This window comes from Podarcis vaucheri (assembly GCF_965113315.1).
Source record: "Podarcis vaucheri genome assembly, chromosome: 2".
NCBI lineage: Eukaryota > Metazoa > Chordata > Lepidosauria > Squamata > Lacertidae > Podarcis > Podarcis vaucheri.
Window position 1 is genome coordinate 39,647,649 of NC_138760.1, and position 23,737 is coordinate 39,671,385.

The 23,737-nt window shown below is 46.2% G+C and overlaps 1 protein-coding gene across 1 annotated transcript; it reads right to left on the bottom strand.

Moving 5' to 3' along the window:
* Positions 1–1,245: 1,245 nt before the first annotated feature.
* Positions 1,246–21,308, bottom strand: TRIM47 (tripartite motif containing 47). The gene is made up of 6 exons (XM_082203873.1): positions 20,425–21,308; positions 10,390–10,485; positions 9,326–9,556; positions 7,293–7,488; positions 5,137–5,211; positions 1,246–3,632 (listed from the first exon to the last, which is right to left on the bottom strand). Exons 1-6 carry the CDS (start codon positions 21,169–21,171, stop codon positions 3,007–3,009), a joined length of 1,971 nt encoding a protein of 656 aa, XP_082059999.1. The 5' UTR covers positions 21,172–21,308; the 3' UTR covers positions 1,246–3,006.
* Between the last annotated feature and the right edge of the window lie 2,429 nt (positions 21,309–23,737).

Here is a 23,737-nt window from a genome sequence, read left to right on the forward strand (position 1 = left end):
TGATTCTTTCCCTATTCTCACCATTTTTCTTTCGTACTGTATGTTGGACAAATTTGCCCCAGGGATCTTCCCCAGAGGAAGTCAATTGCTCTGTCTTTGATACTAAGCTATCATTTTCAACTGTTTGCCACCTTCAGCACTTAGGCAGAAAGCGGGTGGGCAAAATGAAGTAAATAAAGTTAAATCCACACTCCCCAAACTACTTTGCGCTCCCAACCACAAATACAACCCCTTAACCTGGGCCAGACATGCATCTCCTTTACAGCAGAATCCTTTATGTGTCTGCTTAAAAGTTCAATGGGACTTTCTTGCTGGGATCATACATATTGGACTGTAGCCGTAGCACCCTATAACCTAATAGAGACTTAACTATTACAAAATCATAAATTTAAAATAGGACACTCAAACCAGATATGGTATATTCTGCTTTTTTAATTGTGTTTACGCCATCTCTACTGCATTTTTATTTGCTTGTTTTTTTCTTATCACTTTAATTGACCTTGTTATTTTTTTTTAATACTTATCTTTAATGCATTGTCACGTAAAAAACCCAGGATATAACCCGCCCAGAGTCCTAGGAAGGTCACGGGAGGTCATTACTTTCAGCGACAGTTTGTGTTAAGCTCACTGCCTTACAACTTGATCCTAAAACTTGCTTTGTGGCATTATCAACAGCTACACCATCAGCACTGTAGCTATGGGAAGTTGTTTGGCTATTGCAGTGAGATTATTCCAGTATCACAGGCAGCAGTCAAAACAAATGAGAAACTGGAGCGTGAAGATTTTTACTGCAAAACAATCATATTGCAGAGGCTGTATCCATTCCCATTTTTCATGGAAGGTGGAATCTATATAATGTGGATAATGAGGATTACTCTGGTTGGGTTACGTCCCAGCTAAGCTTGACTTTAGTGGAAATTTTGTAGTGCCACATGTTACAGTAATCACGAGTCTCTTACTATGATATTTTGTGGTAGAACTTTAAAACTGCAAGGCATTTTTACGAAATTAATCCAGATTATTTTCTTCAAAGAGGCTGTACATGCTGCATGAGTCAAATAAATAAAGCCCTCATTTTATTAAAAATAAATGCAGACACATGGGTGTGCAAACTTTATGGTGTATAGTTGGCTGCTGCTATCCACAAAAATGTTATTATTTGCCCATAGTAAACTGGTATTGATTGAAAACATTGCAGAAAGTAAGCTCATTCATTTCAGGTTAGCAAAGAAAGACAAACCAGGATTATGTTTGCATATTCTTTAATGGCAACTAGATTCTTTTAAACTTTTTTCCTTATTATTTCCTCACACATGTTAGATTATACAACTGTGTATTAATAATAATAATAAAACAAAGCAGAAAGGTTACCACCACCCAAAAATTGGGGTGAAAAACAAACAGCAGCACAGTATTACCTAAGGAAGCAAATATACTGGCTTTATTATTTTGCTCATGGAGGAACAATTAATACAGCCAATTTTGGTTCAGTGTGAAATTTCCTATTGTTCCAGTTTATCCCCAAAGTGTTTTTAAGAATACAGTAAGAATACAGAAATCACAACATGATCATTGTGGTATTCTTTCAATAACTAATTCCAATGGCAACAGGTGAAATTGTAAGGGCTGCATTTATAGGCATATCTACCAGGAAGTAGAGACTTGCTCAACTCAACTCAGACTAACATATTTAGTATCTGGCTGAAAGATGAAAACGCCAAAACACATTTTTAATAATGCTGACCAATGATGGTGTGTGTGTGTGTGTGTTGCTATTGTGAGCAATTGCGCTGTAGTTATTTCCATTAGGGGAAGTAGAAAATAACTTTGGTGACCTCACCGTTTCTTACTGGTAGGCAGGAAGAACTGCATGAGCCCAGACAGCAGGGATAAGTGAACTCATACAATTAACCATCATGTTTCACCAAATTCATAATATTTTTCACCCCGTGTTTAGTATGTTGCCATTTATTTTGTAAAAGATCCACCCTTGGCAGATAGGCAACAAACTGAATAACTGGAAGAAAACTCTTGCAGAAAATAACCATAATGCTGAGACCACAGGGCTAATAAAACACACAAGCATTTCAGCAATTCAATTATTGTCAGGGAATCCATGAGGTAAATAACAATAATCTTCAAATGGTAAAAATCAGTTCTGTTTCTGAACTAGCTAAGTTTTAAGTTTTATCTGAACTAGCTAAGTTTTATTCCTTCCCAATTTATATGAAGAACTGTAATTATCTACTAAAATCAAGATATCCTAGAAACAGAAGAAAAGTAGGTCGCCTGTTTCAACTTAACCACCAGCTCCCATCTTAAAGAACAGCAGTTTAAATCAGAAGTTAAGATTTGGCTCAGTGCCCACAGAAAAAATTGTAACTCCTCACAAACTGGGCCAGAGGTGGGGAGCCTATGGCTCTCCAGCTGTTAGGGGACTCCAAATCCCAGCAACCCCTGTCAGTCTGGCCAATAGTTAGGGGTAATGGGACTTGTAGTCCAGCAACATTCCAGGTTCTTGACTCCTGTCTTAAAGTAACACTGATATTTTCCCCGCCGCCGCCACCACCCTGGCTAAGAGAGCAGGAAGAAACCCTAGAATTGATGAGTACAGAATCAGGAAACTGTGTGTGCGTGTGTGTGTGTGTGTGGTAAATATATTGGATTAATACAGAAAATGAAAGTTCAGACTAGAATCAATCCTCTCCAAATCCCCAAACAGCAGGTGAAAGGTAACAAGCTTGGTCTTCGAGTTTAAGCCCAGTGTGAACAAACTATAACTATGACTAAAAATACAAGAGGTGGCAAGAGAGAGAAAAGACCAACATGGAAATGGCCCATTATCTTTAAAGGCACCAGTCAAATGACTCAAAAGGTAGCAGGGACAGACATATGGGTGAAGAGCCTAGTAACCCTGTATCATGGAAGTGACATGCTGTTCTAGGAAAGATCCCGTTTTAAATCTCTTTACCAGTTCCTTTCTTGCTCTACTGCACATGGAACGAGTTACCGTCGCTTCAGCACCGAAACGCAATCTTTCTTGAGAGGCCCAAGCTGCATGTGGGCATCAACACTTTCAAGGAAGAAGGCCGGCTTGAGGTTGTGCGTAAACAGCGCCGGAAACTGGTGGTTGATCTTATTCTGGAAGGGGTCAAAATGGCCCTTCTTGAAGCGCGCCACTTTGAACTGCTGCAGGCACGTCATCTTGGAATCCTTGACTCCATAGAAGGTCAGCACCTTCTCAGAGTACTCCAAGTACACCCCAATCGTATGGAAGAAAGGCTGCTGTATCACGCAGTCAAAGCCGCCGAACCAGGCCACGTAGTTCTGCCCGTTCCACTGCAGGCAGCAGGAGTTCTCGCTCCTGCCCAGGCGGCCCCTGTCATAGGACTCCTGCGGGTTGTAATCTTCCGTGATGACGCCAATGCTCACCCAGCCGTCAATGATCTCCACTTCCCAGTAGTAGTTGCCTCGGTTCATTAAGTTCTCGCCTAGCACCTGCTCGCAGTTGACAAACCTGGTCGAGCTCTCGGGGTAGGCGATAGGGTTCAGCACGCGCTTGGCTCCTTTGGTCCCAAACAGCTGGAGGAATTTGTCGGCAGTGTCGCTGTCCAAGTCGATGATGAAGGCAACTGTGTAGGGTGGGGGGCGGGAGAAGAAGGCAGAGCAAGGAAGTCGCACAGTATTAGTTCTCTTGTCTTCTTGGACAACAAAACTGAAACATACCATCACTGAGGTTGGTGCCCCTCAGGAATCATTCAGTCTCCTGAACTTATGAAACCTTGGCTTAGGAGTCTAACTTCCCCCTTCCTCTCCCTGCATCCCACCCCCCAAAATATGCTCCAAAGGGCATGTGGTAGGGGGCTGCAGGGGAAAGGAGAAAAGGACGGTGGCAAAACAAGAACGGGCCTTCTCTGCAGTGGCTCCCCATCTGTAGAATGCTCTCCCCAGGGAAGTTTGCCTGGCGCCTTCATTATACACCTTTAGGTGCCAGGCAAAAACGTTCCTATTTAACCAGGCCTTTGATTGATCTGATTGACATCCTATGCTCTTTTAAAATGTGGCTCTTTTTGGGGGGTGCGCTTGATTTCTTGTTGTTATTTTGATTATATATATTGTGGTTTTTATGTTGATCTTTTCTGTGAACCACCCTGAGACCTCCGGGTATAGGTTGGTATATAAACAACAACAACATAATTGCATTGCACAAGCAGAAAGCTGTTGCATAAATGGAACAGCAGTGTTGGATACAACCACGTGTTCTAAAAACTCAATTGCTGCAACCAACATATATTCTGCAAAAATTGTTGGATTTTTCCTAACTATATTTAAATTTGTGCGTACCACTTGTGTGCCTGCAGTTTAGCCCTATGGCAAACTTTAGCTGGATTGATTGGTTGTTGTTGTTGTTGTTTTTTAAAAATAAAAATATTTGGGAAGGTGAAATAGGGAAAGCAGGTGGTAAGATGGGGGTATGTAGAGTAATAGTCATTAAGAAGCAGAGAGTGGCAGAGCTATGGAATCAAGGAGCAAAGATGTACCACACTCTGATTTCAGAGACCCCTTCTATTTTCTTTATTTTCAAGGTTTCTGGTTTCTTCCTCCATATAAATGCAGTTCCCCAGATTTACTTAAAAAAATAAAAATAAAATCCAGTTTCTAGTCCTTATGATATATATTTAACATAAATCTCTTTTTTATGCCACAGCCTTATTTTTTTTCTTTCATGCAGTGATAGAACTGAATATGTGTTTTCCATCTCCTCCAATATGTGCCTCTTTATGACAGGAAAAGGGGGTGGTGTAGCTTTACAGGCATCATAGAATCATGCAGCTGAAAGGGACCACAAGGGTCATCTAGTCCAACCCCCTAAAATCCAATCTTTTGCCCATGTGCTTAAGTGCCCATATTTTCAGCTAAACCTAGCTAGGCCAGTAAAGACCAGTAACTGAGACACTGAACGTTTTCTAAAAACAACACTCAAGCGTTTTGTTTTCACTGGACTGCGCTCATAATTAACTTTGAGTGGGCTGACATTTCTGCTGTCTGCAACACGTCTGCCGTCTGCCAAAAGTTACGACATCAGCAAAGAAACAAAAGCCAAGGGAGACAAAACATACAATAAAATGGTCTTACATTTGAGAAAATAATCTCGGGACTCCAAACAGGCGGGGTTGCTGCTTTTTTCTGGAATCGGGGGCTCAATGGTCACTGTGAGGAGAGGAAATTGTCAAAAATTTACCTCAACGACAAAGACAGCAAAAAAGGAAAAGAAAAAAACCAACCCATCACACAAGGAAAAGAGGCTTGTTCATTAGAAAGTACCTTGGCTGATCAGATGCAGGTGTACTATTCCATACAACCACCTTGAACCTTAAATTCATTTGTCATTGACAGGCCTGCTGTGATTAGATTCTTAAACCTATTAATCAGAAGAGGGAAATCCCACAGGATGTTATCCCAGGATCCAAGATCCTAACATGTCCTTGTGCTACTACAAAGCCAGCCAGCAGAGGGATCTGCTCATAACTGTGTTGTGGTCCTGTGCTCATCCAAAAAACACACATTTTACAGAGTTGCTGGACCCCAACAACATTTTCTTCTGGGTCTGCAAACCCTGATTCCCTCTCTACTCTCCTTCCTTCAGCCTCCCCATCACCACATAGGGCTCTGTGTGGTGGTGCCCAGTTATCATAGAGTTGGAAAGGATCCAAGGGTCATCTAGTCCATGCCCCTGCAATGCAGGAATCTCAGCTAGAGCATCCATGGCAGATGGCTACCCAACCTCTGCTTAAAAACCTCCAAGGAAGGAGAGTCCACAACTTCCAGAGGGAGACTGTTCCACTGTTCTCATGGATGTCTTGTTTGTGCCTCTGGTTGGGTCTTGTGGGGATAGTGGCAGCACGCTGTGACCTGGTAGCAGTTCATGCAAACTCCCTGGTAAGTATCCAGGAAGTACTCCTCCCTGAAACATGGGGCATGTATGGGAGAGGGAGGGGAAGCCCTGAACAGAACAGAGCCGATGCTAGGCTAGTAGTCAGACATTGCAATACTTTCTTTAGGGAGCAGTTGAACTTGAGGACGAAGCCAGCAAGATCCACTCCAATTCTGGCAGGAGAGTAAGCTTCAAGCATATATCTCCCCTGTGTTCTGAAAGACAAGGCTCTGTTTCAAGGAAAAGCCACTCTGGACATCTTCCTCAAACCACTGCTGGCCACACCCGGTGATGTCTGTTTGTTGCCTTCTGATTTATTTGAGTCCTTATGGAAACCTCATAAAAAAAACACAACCCCAAGCGGGAGGCACAGGGCGCAGAAACCCGACACCAATTTAAGAGAGTCTTGTTATTATGCAATTTCAAAACAGCTGCACCTCTTGCAGTGCTTTGACATGGAGGCTGTAGCTTGAAACATCTTCTCCCTTTGAGGCTGGCATTCATTTAGGCAGGTACAAATGCCAACATCAAGAGGAGACTTGGAGATGTCAAACAGAGATGGGGAACCTGTGGCCCTCCAAACGACGCTGCACTCCAGACCCCATCGGTTCCAACCACCATGGCCAACGGCCAGAGATGATGGCGATAAAAGTCCAACAACATCTGGAGAGCGGCAGGTTCCAACTTCCATGATGTAAATGGTGCCTAGTGGGTTCTAATGCCCCAAAGTGTTTACTGCATGTTAAAAGCAGCAAAAGTGTACAAGCAAAATTCAACATGTGAATGGAAGCTGATGCAAGTGTCCTGAATTTGCATAAGGCTGGGTACCCAGCTGCATTTCAAGCTTTGAGAACAGACTGGGAAAAGGCGTGTCTCCAGCCCCATCGTTCTACCCAGACACTGAGGTCCAGCGCCGAGGGCCTTCTGGTGGTTCCCTCACTGTGAGAAGCCAGGTTACAGGGAACCAGGCAGAGGATCTTCTCGGTAGTGGCACCCACCCTGTGGAACACCTTCCCACCAGATGTCAAAGAGAACAACAACTACCAGACTTTTAGAAGACATCTGAAGGCAGCCCTGTTTAGGGAAGCTTTTAATGTTTGATGCAAAGGAAGCAATGTGCATTCTTGTTGCTGATACTTCCAAGCCCAGTCCCTGTTCACAGAGACTTCCAGAGCTCCTAGATACTTAAGAGCTACAGGGAAGCAGTGGATTCTTAGCACTTGCCGGGCACTAATAATCTCTGCAGAAACCGCATGGTAGCTATCAGAGTCAGCAAAGAATTCCGTAATCAAAACACTGCAGAATGCATAGCGCTCTACATGGAATGCAAGGACAGGATATTCCGTCTGCTACAGACCTTCTGGCATGCCATAAAGAATGGGCCCTTCGTCTCCGTTCCCTGAGAGCTGGTCCCACTGGTTCTTGCAAATGTTCACTAGCATTTCCTTCACGGCGAGCACGGCCTGGCTGGATTTGATGAAGCTCAGCTCTTTGGGGAAGCTTGCCCATGAGAAGTTTTTCTCTTCGGTGGCTATTTTCAGTGCTTGGAACTCCTGGGCCAAAAAAAGAAAGAAAAGGGGGTGATATACAGCAATTGACTGATGGGAGGACTCATTCCACAGAGCCACCTCTTTCCCAAGTACCAGAGAGCCTATGGCTGCTGTTCGTGACATGGAAACAAACATACCAGAGGGAGGGAGGGAGGGGGACAGAGAGAAAGAGCAGCTACACTGGCAGGAGATGTTGGCATGCTGCTCTGTTCCAAATGTGGATCCAGGAACATAGAGCTCAGCAGAGCCTCCTCCCTATAAGGTCCGTTTACCCAGGGCCCCTACACAGCGGATGAGGGCACATTTCCCAGCAGAGATCCAGCTAGGACTGAGCACTTGAGATTGCATACTAGCCTTCTTCAACCTGGTGCCCACCATACGTTGCTGGACTACCGCTCCCACCAGCCCCAGCAAGGAGGGCTAATGGTCATGGATGATGTGAGTTATTGTCCAGCAACATCTGAAAGGCATCAGATTGGGGAAGGCTATTGTAAATGAATGAAGGGCCTACAAACTGCGGGGCCTGGTAAAAGAGACAAATGCCCATTGTGTCCTACCTGTTTAGGGAAGCTTTTAATGTTTGATGAATTACTTTATTTTAATATTTGGTTGGAAGCCACCCAATGTGGCTGGGGAGGCCCAGCCAGATGGGCGGGGTATAAATAATAAATTCTTCTTCTTCTACCTTCCTGCCCCTGTAGCATATAAGCATGCCCACCTTCCAATACAAAAACCACCAGTCTGGAGCCAGAAAAAGCAGCAGCATCTGCCCATAAAAAAATTATGGACAAGCTGAATCAGACTCTCCACTTGCGGCTTGCTAGAGAGGACAGCGCGTCTCCACAAATCCTCCCCTTTTCTACTGTTTCCAGAGAGGGGAAATCCATGCCATACATTGAAAGCACATTACTTTCTGTAAAATAATCCTGGTCCAACTGCACTCGCTACCAATTCAAAGTGCTGGTTCTGACCTATAAAGCATTAAGCGGCTCAGGACCGCAGTACCTCAAGGATCGCCTCTTTCCATATGAACCTACCCACACCCTGAGATAATCTTCTGAGGCCCTCCTTCGTGTGCCTCCTCCTCGAGAGGTCCGGAGGATGGCAACACAAGAAAGGGCCCTCTGCAGTGGCTCCGTCGGTGGAATGCTCTCCTCAGGGAAGCTCACCTGGCGCCTTCACTATACACCTTTAGGTGCCAGGCAAAACGTTCCTTTCTAACCAGGCCTTCGGTTGATCCAATTTACATCCTATGCCCCTTTAAAAGGTGGGTTTTTTGGTGGGTAGGTTATTGGGTTGTTGCTTTTATTTTGATTACTGTGGTACCTCGGGCTTAGAACTTAATTCATTCTGGAGGTCCATTCTTAACCTGAAACTGTTCTTAACCTGAGGTACCACTTTAGCTAATGGGGCCTCCCGCTGCCGCCGCACAATTTCTGTTCTCATCCTGAAGCAAAGTTCTTAACCTGAGGTACTATTTCTGGGTTAGCGGAGTCTGTAACCTGAAGCGTCTGTAACCTGAAGCGTCTGTAACCCGAGGTACCACTGTATATATTTTGTGGTTTTGTGTATCTGGTTTTGTTCTGTGAGATGTCCGGGTATAGGGCGGTATATAAATTTCAAGAAATAAGAAGAAATAAAATTGTAGTTTGTTCAGGGCAGTGGGAACTGTAGTTCTGTGAGAGGAAACTACAGTTCCCAGGATTCATTTGTGGAAAGTCATGTGCTTCCGATGTATGTTAGATGTGCTTTCGATGTATGGTGTGGATCTGCCCAGAGGCAAGGAATGAAGCGCTTTTAGGGGTGACTCTCTACTGGAATAACACTCAGGGGCACAGACCTGCAGGAAAGAGATGGTGTCTGTGCTGGGAACCTTCTCCAGATTCCGCTTGTGTTCAGTCAGTGTGTCACGCCTCTCTTCCTTCTGCCGCAGCTCCTCCGCTGCCCCAGTCAACATTGCTCTTTCCCCATCTTCGATGAAGCCAAGGACTTCCTTCTGAAAGGCTGCAAGGACCCTGGCCGTCTCGGCAAAGAGTTTGCTGACCTTTTCCTTCTCTTTCTGAGCAGTGCCCTAAACACAACAGAGAAAGCTTTATACCAATTATCATTCATGTAGATTACATATATTTCCTCCACCACCACCCCCAAAAACATGCACACATCCAGATCCTCCTTTTAAAGTTGGCCAGGCGGGGGAGGGCAGAAGCAATCAAATCTTCTTCACGATCTGATTGTTTAAAAAGACCCACTTTAAGCCAGACTAGGCATGATGCTTGAACTCGACATTAGGAAACAGTCTGGATTATTCCATTTTAAAGCCCTCCAGTTTTTGTCAGGACCACAACGTGTAAAGAGACAAACTTTAGGAAAAAGGTTCCCATTGCTGCCTAATTCACTAAGCCACTATATGCTTTTCTGTCTTTTATCTGAGTGCCAGAAATTAGGGTATCTATGCAAGTGGAAATGTAGCATGTCATGGAAATGGCTACCTTGGACATGCTACTTTCTTATAGGCATGGAGTTTCCCCCAGTCTGAGGGAAAGTTGAAAAATGTGATCCTCCACCTGCAGTTTGAAGTGGTACAGTCTAGGAAAAGCACCATGTGATCCAGTTCTCAGGAAACTTGTATATTTGTGCAACATGAGTGCATACATGCAAGAGGATTTTTGTTCTTTGCTTACGTGTTATCTTTAATTAAACCTCCCAACACTGTGGCAGAATTGGATCAGAATCAGTGGATGAACCCCCTCTTGATACCCAGGCCGAGAGACAGTCCAACCCCCTGACCCCCTTGGCACCAGGAGACAATGACATAGAAATATATGAAAAGAACAGGGCACAGTGTGTGTGTGTGATCAACATCCAGTTTTTCTTCTGGGATGAAATAGACTGAAGCCATCTTACTTTGATGAGGTCCACAGTCCTCCTTGTCTGCGCAATAGTGACTCCAAGTTCATCCAACTGATTCTCGACGCTGTTCAGGATTTTGGGTCTTTGGGCCTTTTGAAGAAAGGGAATATCAGAATGTCACCTCACATTGACAGAAAATAGTACATTTCTCTTCCAGTCCTCATGGCTGTAGAGAAATATTCACCGTTAAATCTATTTCTGAAAAGCAAGAATGGGGAACTGTAGCCCTCCAGATTTTGTGGACTCCCAATTCCCATAAGTCCTGGCCAAGCTAACTGTGCCTGATGAAAGTTGGGAGTCCAGCAACATTTGGAGAGCCACCACCACTCTAAAGATTTTTTTTTAAAAAAAGTTCTTTGAAGGTGGTAGTGATGAGACTTCCCTTTGCACTGTGCCGGATTGCTCTTGCTCCCCAAAACCCTTATATTCCCTCCTATCCATTCATTCTGCATAACGTATTGCCCTTATTGTCTCTCCTGCCTATTATATATTTGTTCTTGACAAAGGCTCCGCTAGCCCATAAATCTAAGCCACGGTTTGTTCAACAAACCATGAGTTAACCAGGATGATTAAACACACCACAGCTTATTTCTCCTTTAAAGCCCTAAATGGCCTCGGCCTTGTATACCTGAAGGAGCATCTCCACCCCCATCATTCAGCCCAGACATTGAGGTCCAGCACCGAGGGCCTTCTGGTGATTACCTCACTGCGAGAAGTGAGGTTACAGGGAACCAGGCAGAGGGCATTCTCGGTAGTGGCACCCGCCCTGTGGAACGCCCTCCCCCCAGATGTCAAGGAGAGGATGATGATGATTAGTTTTGTTTTCCAGTTCTTCTTTTCTCATGCCTTTGTAACCTGGTAAACATCCAGGGTGGAGTAACCAAACAAGCCATGATTGAAGAAGGGTGCTGGATTCACATACTACACACCAAGCCATAGCCAAACCAGTGCTTTTGTGTGTGTGTGATAGTACTCACAGGTACTGAATACTGTTACATATTTTTTGTGGCTCATGGCAGCCATTTTGTGTTGGCACCAATGGCACTTTTATCAAGATATGAGTACCGGCACCTTGTTTTTTATTTAAAAAAAAACACTGAGTAAAACAAAGGTTCATAAGTCAACAATAAAACACAGTTTGTTGTCAGTGAACAAATAACAGTTAAATGGCTAGGGAGGTCTCTCACACAATGCTAATAATGTTTTTGATTAAACCATGGCTTAGTGTTATGTGTGAATGAGGCCAAAGTAATCTAAACTGAAACAAACCATTCCCCTGATGATCTATCAAATGTTGACCCCGAACATGAGTTGGTTTGTGTTTGGAAACGTTATTGTAATATATTATGTGCGTGTGTCTGGTTTTTGTTTTTGTTTTTGCAAAAGCAACAGTCTTTTGTCTACTTTTAAAGACCTGTAAAGGAAGCGGTCTTCCCAACTGTCTGACATTTGAATTTTGACTGGAAACGTGCCCAATTCTGGAAAGCTAAAAAGAGCAAAGTGCTACTGTCATGTGGCTCCAAACTCCATTTAAACAATGTGCTGGAGTGAGATAAAGACCAGACTAAGAGCGTTGCAATGAAAGGAACAATCGTAGCTCTATCAGAGAAAGCAAGAGCCACAGCCCAAATTGCATCAACACCCTCACCCGGACCAGAAAGCAAGGAAATTAAAGTGCCAGGGAGAGGGCTTATCTGGTGAAGCCATAATAACCCATTGATCTCTTTAAGCAGAGAGGGAAGGAAAGGGATTTAACTGAGATGTAGCCAGGATGATTTAACAAAAAAATGGCATTATTTTTTCCGGTCATAAAAGCTGCTTCTTTTCCAAAAGCAGGGAATACTTGTTCCTTAGTCGTATGTGCTATTTTATATAAACATACAGAACATAAAATTGCTAGCATTAAACGGAGCTAGCATCAATAGCCACGATCAATTTGATTTGACCCTGGACAATAAGGTAAAAATTCAATTTCTTTTGGGGCATACTCAGCACCAATCTGTGTACTAATTAGGGTGCTGCTAAAGGACCAGGGTTCGAATCCCCTCTCAGCCCCTAAACTAACTGCCTAACCTACTTTTCTCACAAAGATAAAACAGAGGCGGGGGCGGGAAGAACAAGATACCCTTCCTCGAGGTGGAATATAAATGCAGCAATAAGAATGATTAAGTGTGTTCTGACTAACATACATGTGCATGTGCTCACACATGCAAGGAATTATTTTTTTTTCAGGTGTGCCGCCATGAAAATAAATAAAACTTGCTTAAGCCATCCCAGGCATGGCAATCCTTGACAGCAAGCCAAACCCTATCTATTTTTGCCACACAGGAAAGTCTCTGCCTCTTCCCTTCCACCAGGAGTGATAACATTTTATTCCGGGCGAAGGGGGAGGTAATTAACAGACGGGTTCCCTTCTGTTCATCAGCTACAGACTTGCTCTGGCTCCATAACAGAACTGGGGTCAATTTATGGTTGTCTGGCAGCAGGAGAGAACTTCACTGCCTGGAATTCTGACTTCATACCAGCTCCAGACAATTGGTCCTTCAAGCCTAGTAGTGGCTATCCTGATTGGCAGCCGTTCTCTGGGAACTTGTGCCAAAGTTTTTCCTAGCCCTGCTACCCAGGAATGCCTTTCAGCTGGAAATACTGCAGAAGACTGAACCAGAGACCTTTTGTACGCAAAGAGGGTGCTCCCCCCACTGAACTATGGGACTGTCCAGTGGAGGCTAGTCCATTAGGGGAAAGGAGAACTGCCCACCACCCTCAGCCTGCTCTCTGCCAGGCCCATCTGCCTGCATCCTTCTTACTTACAGCCAGTTCAGGGGGCAACACGACTTGCCAGCTTCCTCCTCCTCGGTCTCACAGTGTTGCCCTTGTCCACCTCAGCAGGGAAGAGGATGGGGACAAATCTAGACTTAGTTGGCTCTGCCAATCATTGGCTCTATCTACTGCTGGGCTCCCAATAGGTCCCAGCTGCCACTGGGACCATTTCTAAAATGTTTTGCTCCAAGTTTGTAGGCAATATATCAGATGGCCTTTTCAACCCCTTCAATAAACTCTGTCCTGATTAACTTGATTCCTCCATTGTTACCATGCTATGAGGCTCCTTCCCATGACGTGATATATGCTTTAGAGACTGTCCCTATACAGTGGTACCTCGGGTTATAGATGCCTCAGGTTACAGACTCCGCTAACCCAGAAATAGTACCTCGGGTTAAGAACTTTGCTTCAGGATGAGAACAGAAATCGTGCAGTGGCGGCAGCAGGAGGCCCCATTAGTTAAAGTGGTACCTCAGGTTAAGAACAGTTTCAGGTTAAGAACGGACCTCCAGAATGAATTAAGTTCTTAACCTGAGGTACCACTATACACCCCACTTCTGTGCCTCTACGACAGCAATGTGGAAGTGGTGCTCCTCCAGCTGCTGTGAGATTCCAACTCCCACCAACCCCTAGCCAGCATGCCCAGTGGTCAGGGATGATGGGAGCTGTAGTACAATGAACAGCCACTGCTTCCCCATCCATGTTCTAAAAGTGAACACCTGGTGCCCATTTAGGGAGTTTGCACCTATACTTTGAAAGCCACAGCTGTCCTGCCTGTGGCTGCTGTAGCTTCAATCCCTTTTGTGGAGCTTATGCTACATGCCAGAGGTACTGGAACAGACTACAGTATCAGAGTCCTTCCCACACTAATGAACAGAAAGCAACATTCTCCAAGAAGGCCTTTCCGGGTGTGATCATAGCATCAGTTCTGGTACATTACATGGCATTACACCCAGAGGGCTACATCTCCCCTCTGGGCGACCTTTCAGGGGTCACATGCTGATGGTAAGCCTTGTCAGATGCCAAAGGAGGAAGAGCAATAAATATGAATTTTAGCTTTGTGCGCCTCTTTCTCTTCTGCTCCTCAATCCAGGCAAGCAAGAGGCATTATCAGAGTTCAAGGACCCATTCCAGCCAGGCAGAACAGGGAGAGGCTGTGGCTTGAAGAGAGTCCTGAGGGCCAGACAAAGAGGTTTGAGGGGCCCCATTCAACCTCCAGGCCTGAGGCTCCCAACAGCTGGCTTAAAGCATGTTAACAACAGCCAGTGCTTTGTCTAACTTTTTATGTACTCCCTTCAGAGATCAGGAAGACATAGACCTCCAAATGCTACTGGACTACAACTCTCATCATTTCTGGCTGTGGCTGGTGGGAGTTGGGAGTCCAAGAACATGAGGGGTACAAGGTTCCCCATCTCCGGCTTAATGTAATGGGTCGCAAGAGTAGTGTGAACACTGAGGAAAATATTTTCCTGGGCATCCTGGGGTATGAGTAAAGGTAAAGGGACCCCTGACCATTAGGTCCAGTTGCAGACGACTCTGGGGTTGTGGCGCTCATCTTGCTTTATTGGCCAAGGGAACCAGTGTACAGCCAGTGTGGCCAGCATGACTAAGCCGCTTCTGGCGAACCAGAGCAGCGCACGGAAACGCCGTTTGCCTTCCTGCCGGAGTGGTACCTTTGACGTGCTTTCGAACTGCTAGGTTGGCAGGAGCAGGGCCCAAGCAACAGGAGCTCACCCTATCGCGGGGATTCGAACAGCCAACCTTCCGATTGGCAAGCCCTAGGCTCTGTGGTTTAACCCACAGCGCCACCCACATCCCTCGGGGTACGAGTAGTGATGTTAAATTCTTGAGAATAATCTTTTGGAGAATATTCTCGAGAATATTTTCTGGATAATATTCTCCCCTCACTTCACTAGGTACGGGACATCTCAATCGGCCTTGTGACTAGAGAAAATATGGCGTTGTGATGCAATGGGAACTTGCCTGCTCTGTGTGGTCCCTTGAGGATTCCCATTTGCGGAAGTGTCCTCCGCCCTTAAATGCTCCACTTAAGAATAATAACCTTGAAACGAAGTTGTTTTAGGGAGTTGCAAAGTACTGCTTTCAGTAAACCTTTCCAAGTTTAGCCATCTCTCCCAAAGAGAACACAGAGATGGGGTTTCCCAACTAACCCGGTGCTTTAGGATGAGCTAAACCGAAACTGACAGCTCAATTAAAAACTAGCAAGTGAAAATCTAGGAGATGAGTCAGCGTCAACTGGGAAGGGGAGCGATGGAAAAAATGCCCCGTCTCAACGCAACACAAAGGGCTAACGGAGCAAGGAGCGGAACCTGGGAGACGAGCCAAGTGAAATAAAGAAGCCGGTCTGAGCCACTGTGGGAAAGAGAGGCAAGAGGAAGAAATGAGTCCCTGGTGCAACTGCACAGCAGCCAAAGGCTGTCAGTACAGAAACTGGTTGGGCCCAGTTAACAGGCACACAGAATTAATCACACCCTCCTCCCACGCAACTTTTGTTTTAGCCTCCTCCCCAAACCCCAAAGCAACAAATTGTTTGCATGTGTGTAATCTGGCAGGCCAGGCTGAAGTTCAGCTAAATGTTTGTCTTTGCATTAGGAACATCTCATTGAGGGTTTGGGAAACACAGGCCCCCTACCCCACCCGCTTTCACTGGAAAGCTCTCTAGGCGTTGGCTGAGCACAGAACAGCCCCAGAAGCAGAGATGTGGGTGTGTGACTGTACCCCACCCATAAATCAGAAATCCAGACACCTTCTTCCAGACCTCTAGACAACTCTAAGGCTGCGCTCCTAACTACGCCGACTCTGAAGTAAGCCCTACTGAACTCAGTGTGGCTTACTCCCAAATAACTGGGATTAGGACAGCAGCCCAATTAAATAAAAACCTCTATGGTCTAGGAATTCCAGAACATTGCAATTGTAATAGGAAATGTTCTTCCCTGATTAATTATCTACAATCCCTACCTCACAACCCCTTCTAGATTCTCGGGCTCTAAGCACTTAACCATGACAACAGCCAGCTCCCCAAATCCCTTCCCGATGCTCTTCTCTCTGGGTCCTTGCTGCACGCAGATTTCACCTGTCTTTCTTGGTAGCTCTTGGCAAAGCCCATCCCCACAAGCCCCAAAAGACTGGTTGCAGAATATTGCATAGCTTCAGAGGAGCTGAGTTCACACATGCACATCACATGATATATCAGCATTTGGGGATTTGCAGCTCCATGGAAAATTACAGAACTCCCAGCTGCACAACCAGAAGTGCGGCAATGGATGCGACTGTGCTAGATGCTGTCGGATGGTTGCTATGTTGGTTAGTCCCCTTTCCATTATGAATCGGTTTTGAAGCAGGTTAAGAAGCAGGTGCAGCACACATCTACATATGCACTCTTACAATGCAATTCTATTTATGCCCGAAGCAAAGTAAGTGCAATTGAATTCAGTGGGACTCCTTCCAGGTAACAATGATGGAGAACCTCAGGCTGGGGGCTCATATGTTGTCCTTTCTATCTGGCCCTATCTCCCCCTCCTGAGACACACACCCCACTGACAGCTTTGCACTCTCCTGAAGTGTTTTTGCCTGGATGGAAGGCAATTCCTCTAACTCAGATTCTGATTTGTGCTTGCCTAGACAAAGAACAGGGGGAACAAGAGGGTGATAAATTGAAACTACAGAGCCATGAGAAATTGAAGACCAAAGTACGAGATTGGCTCCATTATTATCAAATAATGGAGGTGTAAAAACAGGACAGGAAAATTGGCTTCCAGGTGGAGAAATCAAAATTAGAAACAGAACTGTTAGAACCCAATGCTAAGAATCTGTCGAGAATGTATAACTTGTTGCTGAAATGGAATACACAAGATGAAACAGTTAAATCAGCTATGATTAAATGGGCACAGGACATTGGTCATAACATTATGTTTGCTGACTGGGAACAGTTGTGGACCACCAGTTTGAAATTTACGGCATGTAATGCCTTAAAGGAAAATATTATGAAAATGATTTATAGGTGGTACATGACCCCAGTCAAGCTTGCAAAAATATACCATTCGCCTGATAACAAGTGTTGAAAATGTAAAGAAACTGAAGGTACTTTTTATCACCTTTGGTGGACGTGCCCGAAGATTAAGGCTTTCTGGGAAATGATATATAATGAAATGAAAAAGGTACTTAAATGTACCTTCCCCAAGAAACCAGAGGCCTTTCTCTTGGGCATTGTTGGCCAATTGGTGTTAAAGAAAGATAGAACTTTTTTATGTACGCCACCACAGCAGCAAGAGTACTCATCGCAAAGCATTGGAAGACTCAAGATTTACCCACTCTGGTAGAATGGCAGATGAAGGTGATAGACTATATGGGACTGGCTGAAATGACCGGCAGAATCCGTGATCAGGGGAAAGAGACGGCGGAAGAAGATTGGAAGAAATTCAAAATTTATCTTAAGAAACATTGTAAAATTAATGAAAGCTAAAATGTCGAGGTTATAGGGAAAAAAGGGGTTTACAGCTGTAAAAGATTAAGTAAAAGAAAAGAATAAGGGAAAAATTTGATAAAACCAAAAGCTAGGATTTGCTGAAATAAGTTTGGAAATTGGGATGTAGAAAGGGGAGGTATGGGGAAGTCGGTGAAGTAAGGTTTAAGAAAAAGGGATATGAAATTATACATGTTTGTTTGTGTGCTTGTTTGTTTGTAGTGTGTATTGTTTGTCTTTATAATAATTGTGAAAAACCAATAAAAAATTTATTAAAAAAAATAGACAAAGAACAGGGGGAATGTGGCAGCATGCAAAGTTCCCATTTACTGCTATGCTTATTTTGCCTCTGGCCCTGCCCCCCCCAGGATGCCCAAAAGGCATTGATTGCGTCACCTTTGACTGAAAAAGGTTTCCCTTCCTCAATGTGAAGGATTGCAGTCGCAAACGCCTTTCCAAACTTTTAAAGTGCAAAGTTTCTGTTGGAAAAATTGACTAGATCAAAAACTGGTCTAGTCAATCAAACCAGTTCATTTATCAGCATGGCCACAGTTAGGAAGAACAAAGCTAGCTCTGTCACCCTCTAACAGGTTTGGGGAATTTGTGGTCCACCAGATGTTGTTTGACTCCAACTCCCATCGACCACAGTGAGCATGGCCAGTGCTCAGGAATAGTGGGGAGTTTGAATGACTTCTGGAATGTCACAGGTTCCCCATCCCTGCCCTAAAGCATAGCTCCCCTATCGATCATTATACTGGCAGAGGTGTCCAGCTACCAACTTTGGATCAGGGCTAACACCATGGTATGCTGCACTCCACCCTGTTCATTTGCAGTGTTCTCTGTCTGCACAGCCAACATCTGATCAAGTCATCAGCCTTCCAACTCTGTCTTGACTGCTACAACCTAAAAGCTTCCTGTCCAAGTTGCCATCACTTTGGGATTCACTGCGCAAAAATTTGTTCCAATGCTTCTTGCACTTACAGCCATGCCAGGGGAGACATAATGAAGTCAGAAACCTGAGCTTAAAACATGTCATGTATACCTGAAACCATCCTAAAACACAATGTCCATAGAACATATACTCCAGTTACCCACACCCTCTTCCAGATCAACAACCTAGCCTTACAGATTCCTGAGCAATGCCATTCCAAGGATTCCCCAGATTGGGCTGTGCCACTTCAACCCAGGTCTCCTCCTCCTCCACAAGGATTGCTCCGTTCTCCTGCCAAGCTAGCTCTACAGATAACTTTTCCAGCGCATCTCGCCCTGCTCTTTCCCTTTCTGAACCAATTTCCCAATAAGCCTTAATATTGTTCCATAGCCTGTTGCCGTTCCACTCATACGAACATAAGATTATATGGCTGCCCAGAGATGTTCTGCTGCCCATGGCAGAACAGCAACCCTCCCTCTCCTAGAGTCACTAGATAAGTAGTAACCAAGAGCTGGCCACATTATTTTGGTACCTGAGGCAAGAACTCCCACAAGTAGAAATACAATAGCAGCAATAATAACCTCAAATGTAACAATATGTTGACAAAAATCAGCTGCCCCACTCAGCCTAATGGTAGGGCCAGCTTAGCTGCCTTCTACTGAGTCAGTCTTCTGGTCCCTCTGACCCAGTGCTGTCTACTGGCACCAGCTGCTCAGCATCTCAGGGCAGGAGTTGTTCCTCAGCTGAGCTATTTGTTATTCTTTTCCCTGGAGATGCCAAGGGTTAAGCCCCTGCCTACAATGTTTGCACACTTCCACAAAGCTACGGCACCCTGAGAGGCAGTGACTGGTCCAAGCAGGTCACCGAGTGTGTGTCCTGGCTGAGTGAGGATCTGAACCCTGGTCTCCCATATCTAACACTCTAACATGTTCTCCCACTCTACTGTTAATGTAACCCCTTTGCAGACAGTTGTGTGTCTTATTTAACTTACTTGAAATTGTAGTATGCCAGCCCTTCTGTGTTTGCTGGTGGTGAGGATCTCCTACTCACTCTGTTGAGTTGGACCCTAACCCATTGCCCCCAAATCCTGCACTGACAGCACTGCTCTGCCTTCCTAACCCCAGAGAGTAGCTACACACTGCTTCAAAATCTGAAAGCTTACAGGGAAGGGTCTTTCAACAAGCTCACACTCCTTCAAAGAAAGTAAGTTCCAGGAATGTGTTTCTGAGCAGACACAGACCCTTGTGCCAACTCTTAGGAAATAGAGTGCCTGTTTTTCAGATAACTTGGGGCACCTGACAAACTTCTGTCCCATCCTTCTAGATTCAGGTAGGTAGCCGTGTTGGTCTGACGAAGTCGAAATAAATAAAAAATTGTCCAGGAGCACCTTAGAAACAAACTAAGTTTATTCTGGGTATAAGCTTTCGTGTGCATGCACACTTCTTCAGATACACACTTCTCTAAGGTGCTACTGGACAATTTTTTATTTATGCTGTCCCATCCAAGAGGGACCTGCTAGCCAGCCACTCTGCCGCGGCCTCAGGCAGCTTCTCCCAACCCGTCCCTAGCGAGGCTCCTAAATTTAACACGTCGAGGAACAGCAGCAGTGGCCCACACCCACCCACCCTCCCCTCTTCCAGTTATTCCCGGGCTGGAACTGGTGAGCGAAGCTTGCAGGAATCCCCGCGCACTGCAGCCTAGGGTAGGGGAGCGTCCCCGCCTTCCCCGCCCCTGGAGCGAGGCTGCACAAAGGACCCCCTTTGTGCCTGGACGGCCGGACGAGCGTGCTACCCACCTCCACGTGCTCCCGCTCCACCTCCACCGCCACCACTTCATGGCCCCGGTGCTCTTGGGCCCTGCACAGCTGGCAGATGCAGCTCCGGTCCGTCCGGCAGAAGCTCTCCAGGGGCTTGAGGTGCAGCTTGCAGAGGCTTTCCTCGATGTGCCGCAAGGGCGGCACCAGCCGGTGGCCTTGGAAAGCGGGGCTTTTGAGATGAGGCTGCAGGTGCGGCGAGCAGAAGGACGCCAGGCACACCAGGCACGACTGCGCCGCCCGGGCGCGCTCGCCGTCGGTGCAGAAGTCGCACAGCACCTCCTCGGGCGGCGCGTCCTCCGACGGCGCGCAAGAGTCGCCGGGCACGCACGGCTCCGGCGGCTTGTCGGGGGCCATGGCCAGCCCCGGGCTGCTCGGGGCGGGTTGCCGGAGCTGCAGCAGCTCGGCCAGGGTGTGGTTCTTCCGGAGCTGGAGGTCGGCCGGGAAAGGCTCCTGGCAGAGTGGGCAGCGGGAGCTACTTGGCGCGCCGCTTCCTGCCGCGACGGTCGCCGGGTGGTGCCTGTGCGCGCCGAGGCAGCTCAGGCAGAAGTTGTGGCCGCAAGGGGTGGTGACCGGGTCCTTGAGGGCGTCGAGGCAGATGGGGCAGCTGAAAGGGCCTTCCTGGAGATGGGAGACTGGGCTGATGGGGCCGGAGCCCGCATCCATGCTGCTCGACTCCACCGAGAAGGAGGCGAAGAGAGCGCGCCTGGGCTGCTCCCTTTCCCACATCCAGGGCGCGGGAGAGCCAACTCCGCCCACCGGGAACGCGTGTCACCGACGGGCAGCTCCGGCCAGCCCCACAGCGGAGGTTGCCGAGTCCAGCCTCCCGTTTAAGGGGGCAGCGTGCGCGTTCGCGTTCCTCCTGGAGGCGCGGCCCCTTCGCCGCTCCCGCAAAGGTGCGAAGCGGAGGAGGAGGTGAACCCGCCCCTTCATCCAAGCACGTCGAAATCCCACCAAGAAAGGACAGGGGCTTGGCCCCAGTTCTTCCTTCGGCGCGCCGGCAGGGAGTCACATTAATAAAGGCTTTTCTTCTTTCTTTTTCTTTTTGTCCTGGTGTGAATGTCAGGAGCAGACGATCGTGTGAATGCTCCTTGTTGCGTATTTGGGGAAGAGCGAGGAACGAAGTTGGATAAGACAACTCTTTCATTAATTAAGTGTCCTCTCCGAAAATGAGGATATCAGCCTGTCGAGGGAACTCTGACCCCGACCCCGGAACATAAAGGGGGCATACAGCTAATTGTGGTGGGATGCTGTGGCCCTTTTAAGACTCGTGTAACTACATTGTTAATGGCGTGGGGGGGTGTTATGGTCCGCCAGGTGTTGTTGGACTTCCAAACTCCAGGCAGCATGGCCAATGGTCAGAGTTGTACTAGTTCAACAACGCCTGGAGAGCCACAGGTTCCCGCTGCCGGATTTATGATGTCGTAGAAGTGATGCACGATACTAAGCGTGCTTTCTCTGAAGTAAAACCCAACGAGTTTAATGAACGAGGTTTACGGTCTAAACTTTATAGCTTACTTAGGCTTGCAGGCAGCCTTATATGAGTTGTGAGAGAATCACTAGATCTCGGGAGATAGATCTCTCCTAGCCGGCACGCTCTAAAGATCGTGTTCACAAATACAGCGGTGGGGGTGGGGGTGTGATTATTGCCCTGCAATTTTTTAGTTCGTTTTAATTTCCTCTGGTAATCAGGAATGAATTTCTTGATGGGGGCGGGGAGGCGCTCGGAATTATGAATCTCCCATACAAGTTGAAGCCTAAACATGTTTACTCAGAAGTAAGCACTGCAGCTATCATAGGGAATACCTTCCTTTCGTATGTGCTTGCTTTCACATGTTTGCTAACTTGGAGACTGAGCAGATTTTCAACGATAAATAGGTGCTGTGACCTAGACAGATACAATTTTGTTTGCCTAGGATAGGGTCAGGGAAAGGGAAAGGGAAAGGGACAGAAACACACATAGATTAGAGAGGGCGCACCAGATTGTTTGGAATGGAATTGGAAGTAAAATGGCTGGTATCAACATTCTCTTATTTAAATCAATAGCATAACTGCTTTCAGGATACAGTGCACAGTTCTGCCCACCGTTCTCCAAAAATTCATTGGCATGAAAAGGGGGGGGGATAAAGCTATTAGTGCACCTTCCCTAATTTGGACAAAAGACAACAAAGAAGGGGCATGATAGTGACTTATATATTAATAGGATGAGCGAGATAGAGGTGGGTGGAAAGATAACCCTCCCCTCCCCCGATATTAGAAATTGAGGGCAACTAATGAAAGGGAAGTACTGTGTTCCGCATCTGCTGTCAGAGGCAGCATACTTCCAAATACCAGTTTCTGGGAACCACAGGTGGGCATTGTTGCACTCAAGTCCTGCTTGTGTTCTTGCCTCAGGCTTCTGATTGGCCACTGTGAGAACAGGTTGCTGGACCAGATGAACCATTAGCCTGGCCCAGCAGGCTGTTCTTCCGTCCTTATTTCAGAGAATGAACAGTGATGGCCAGTGACAGTGTGGAAAACACAAATTCAGGGATGATAGGTCTATCAATGGCTATCTGGCACTGTGGAACTTTGAAGCCCAGTAGTCACACGCCTCTGATTTTATCCACCGAATCAGATTTTATCAGATGCACAGGAAATCCGAAGAGATTTTGTTTAACCAACCTTCAATTCAGCGAGTAAGATGGTGCTTTTTTCCAAGCTGTGGAACGATGAGAAAAGCTCTTGGACTTGAGGGAATTAATCGGTACACAAAACAAAATAAAAAATAGGGGTCACTGAAAGTGTAAGGTAAAGGATCCCTGGACGGTTAAGTCCAGTCAAAGGCGATTATGGTGTTGCGGCACTCATCTCGATTCAGGGCAAGGGAACCGGCGTTTGTCCACAGACAGTTTTCCGGGTCATGTGGCCAGCATAACTAAACCGCTTCTGGTGCAATGGGACACCATGACGGAACCAGAGCGCATGGAAACGTCGTTTACCTTCCCGCCGCAGTGGTACCTATTTATCTACTTGCACTGGCATGCTTTCGAACTGCTAGGTTGGCAGGAGCTGGGACAGAGGAATGGGAGCTCACCCCATCGCAGGGATTCGAACCACCAACCTTTTGATCAGCAAGACCAAGAGGTTCAGTAGTGTAGGATCCCCAGTCCCTGGCAATTGTGAGCTTAAGGTCACCTTACTAAGAACCAGATCAGTTTTGTTTCTTGGATACTCTTCCGTGGGGCTATGACAATTTTCTAGCTCACAGCTAGAAGAGGGAATTCTAATAAAAGAAGAAATTTATTTAGTAAGC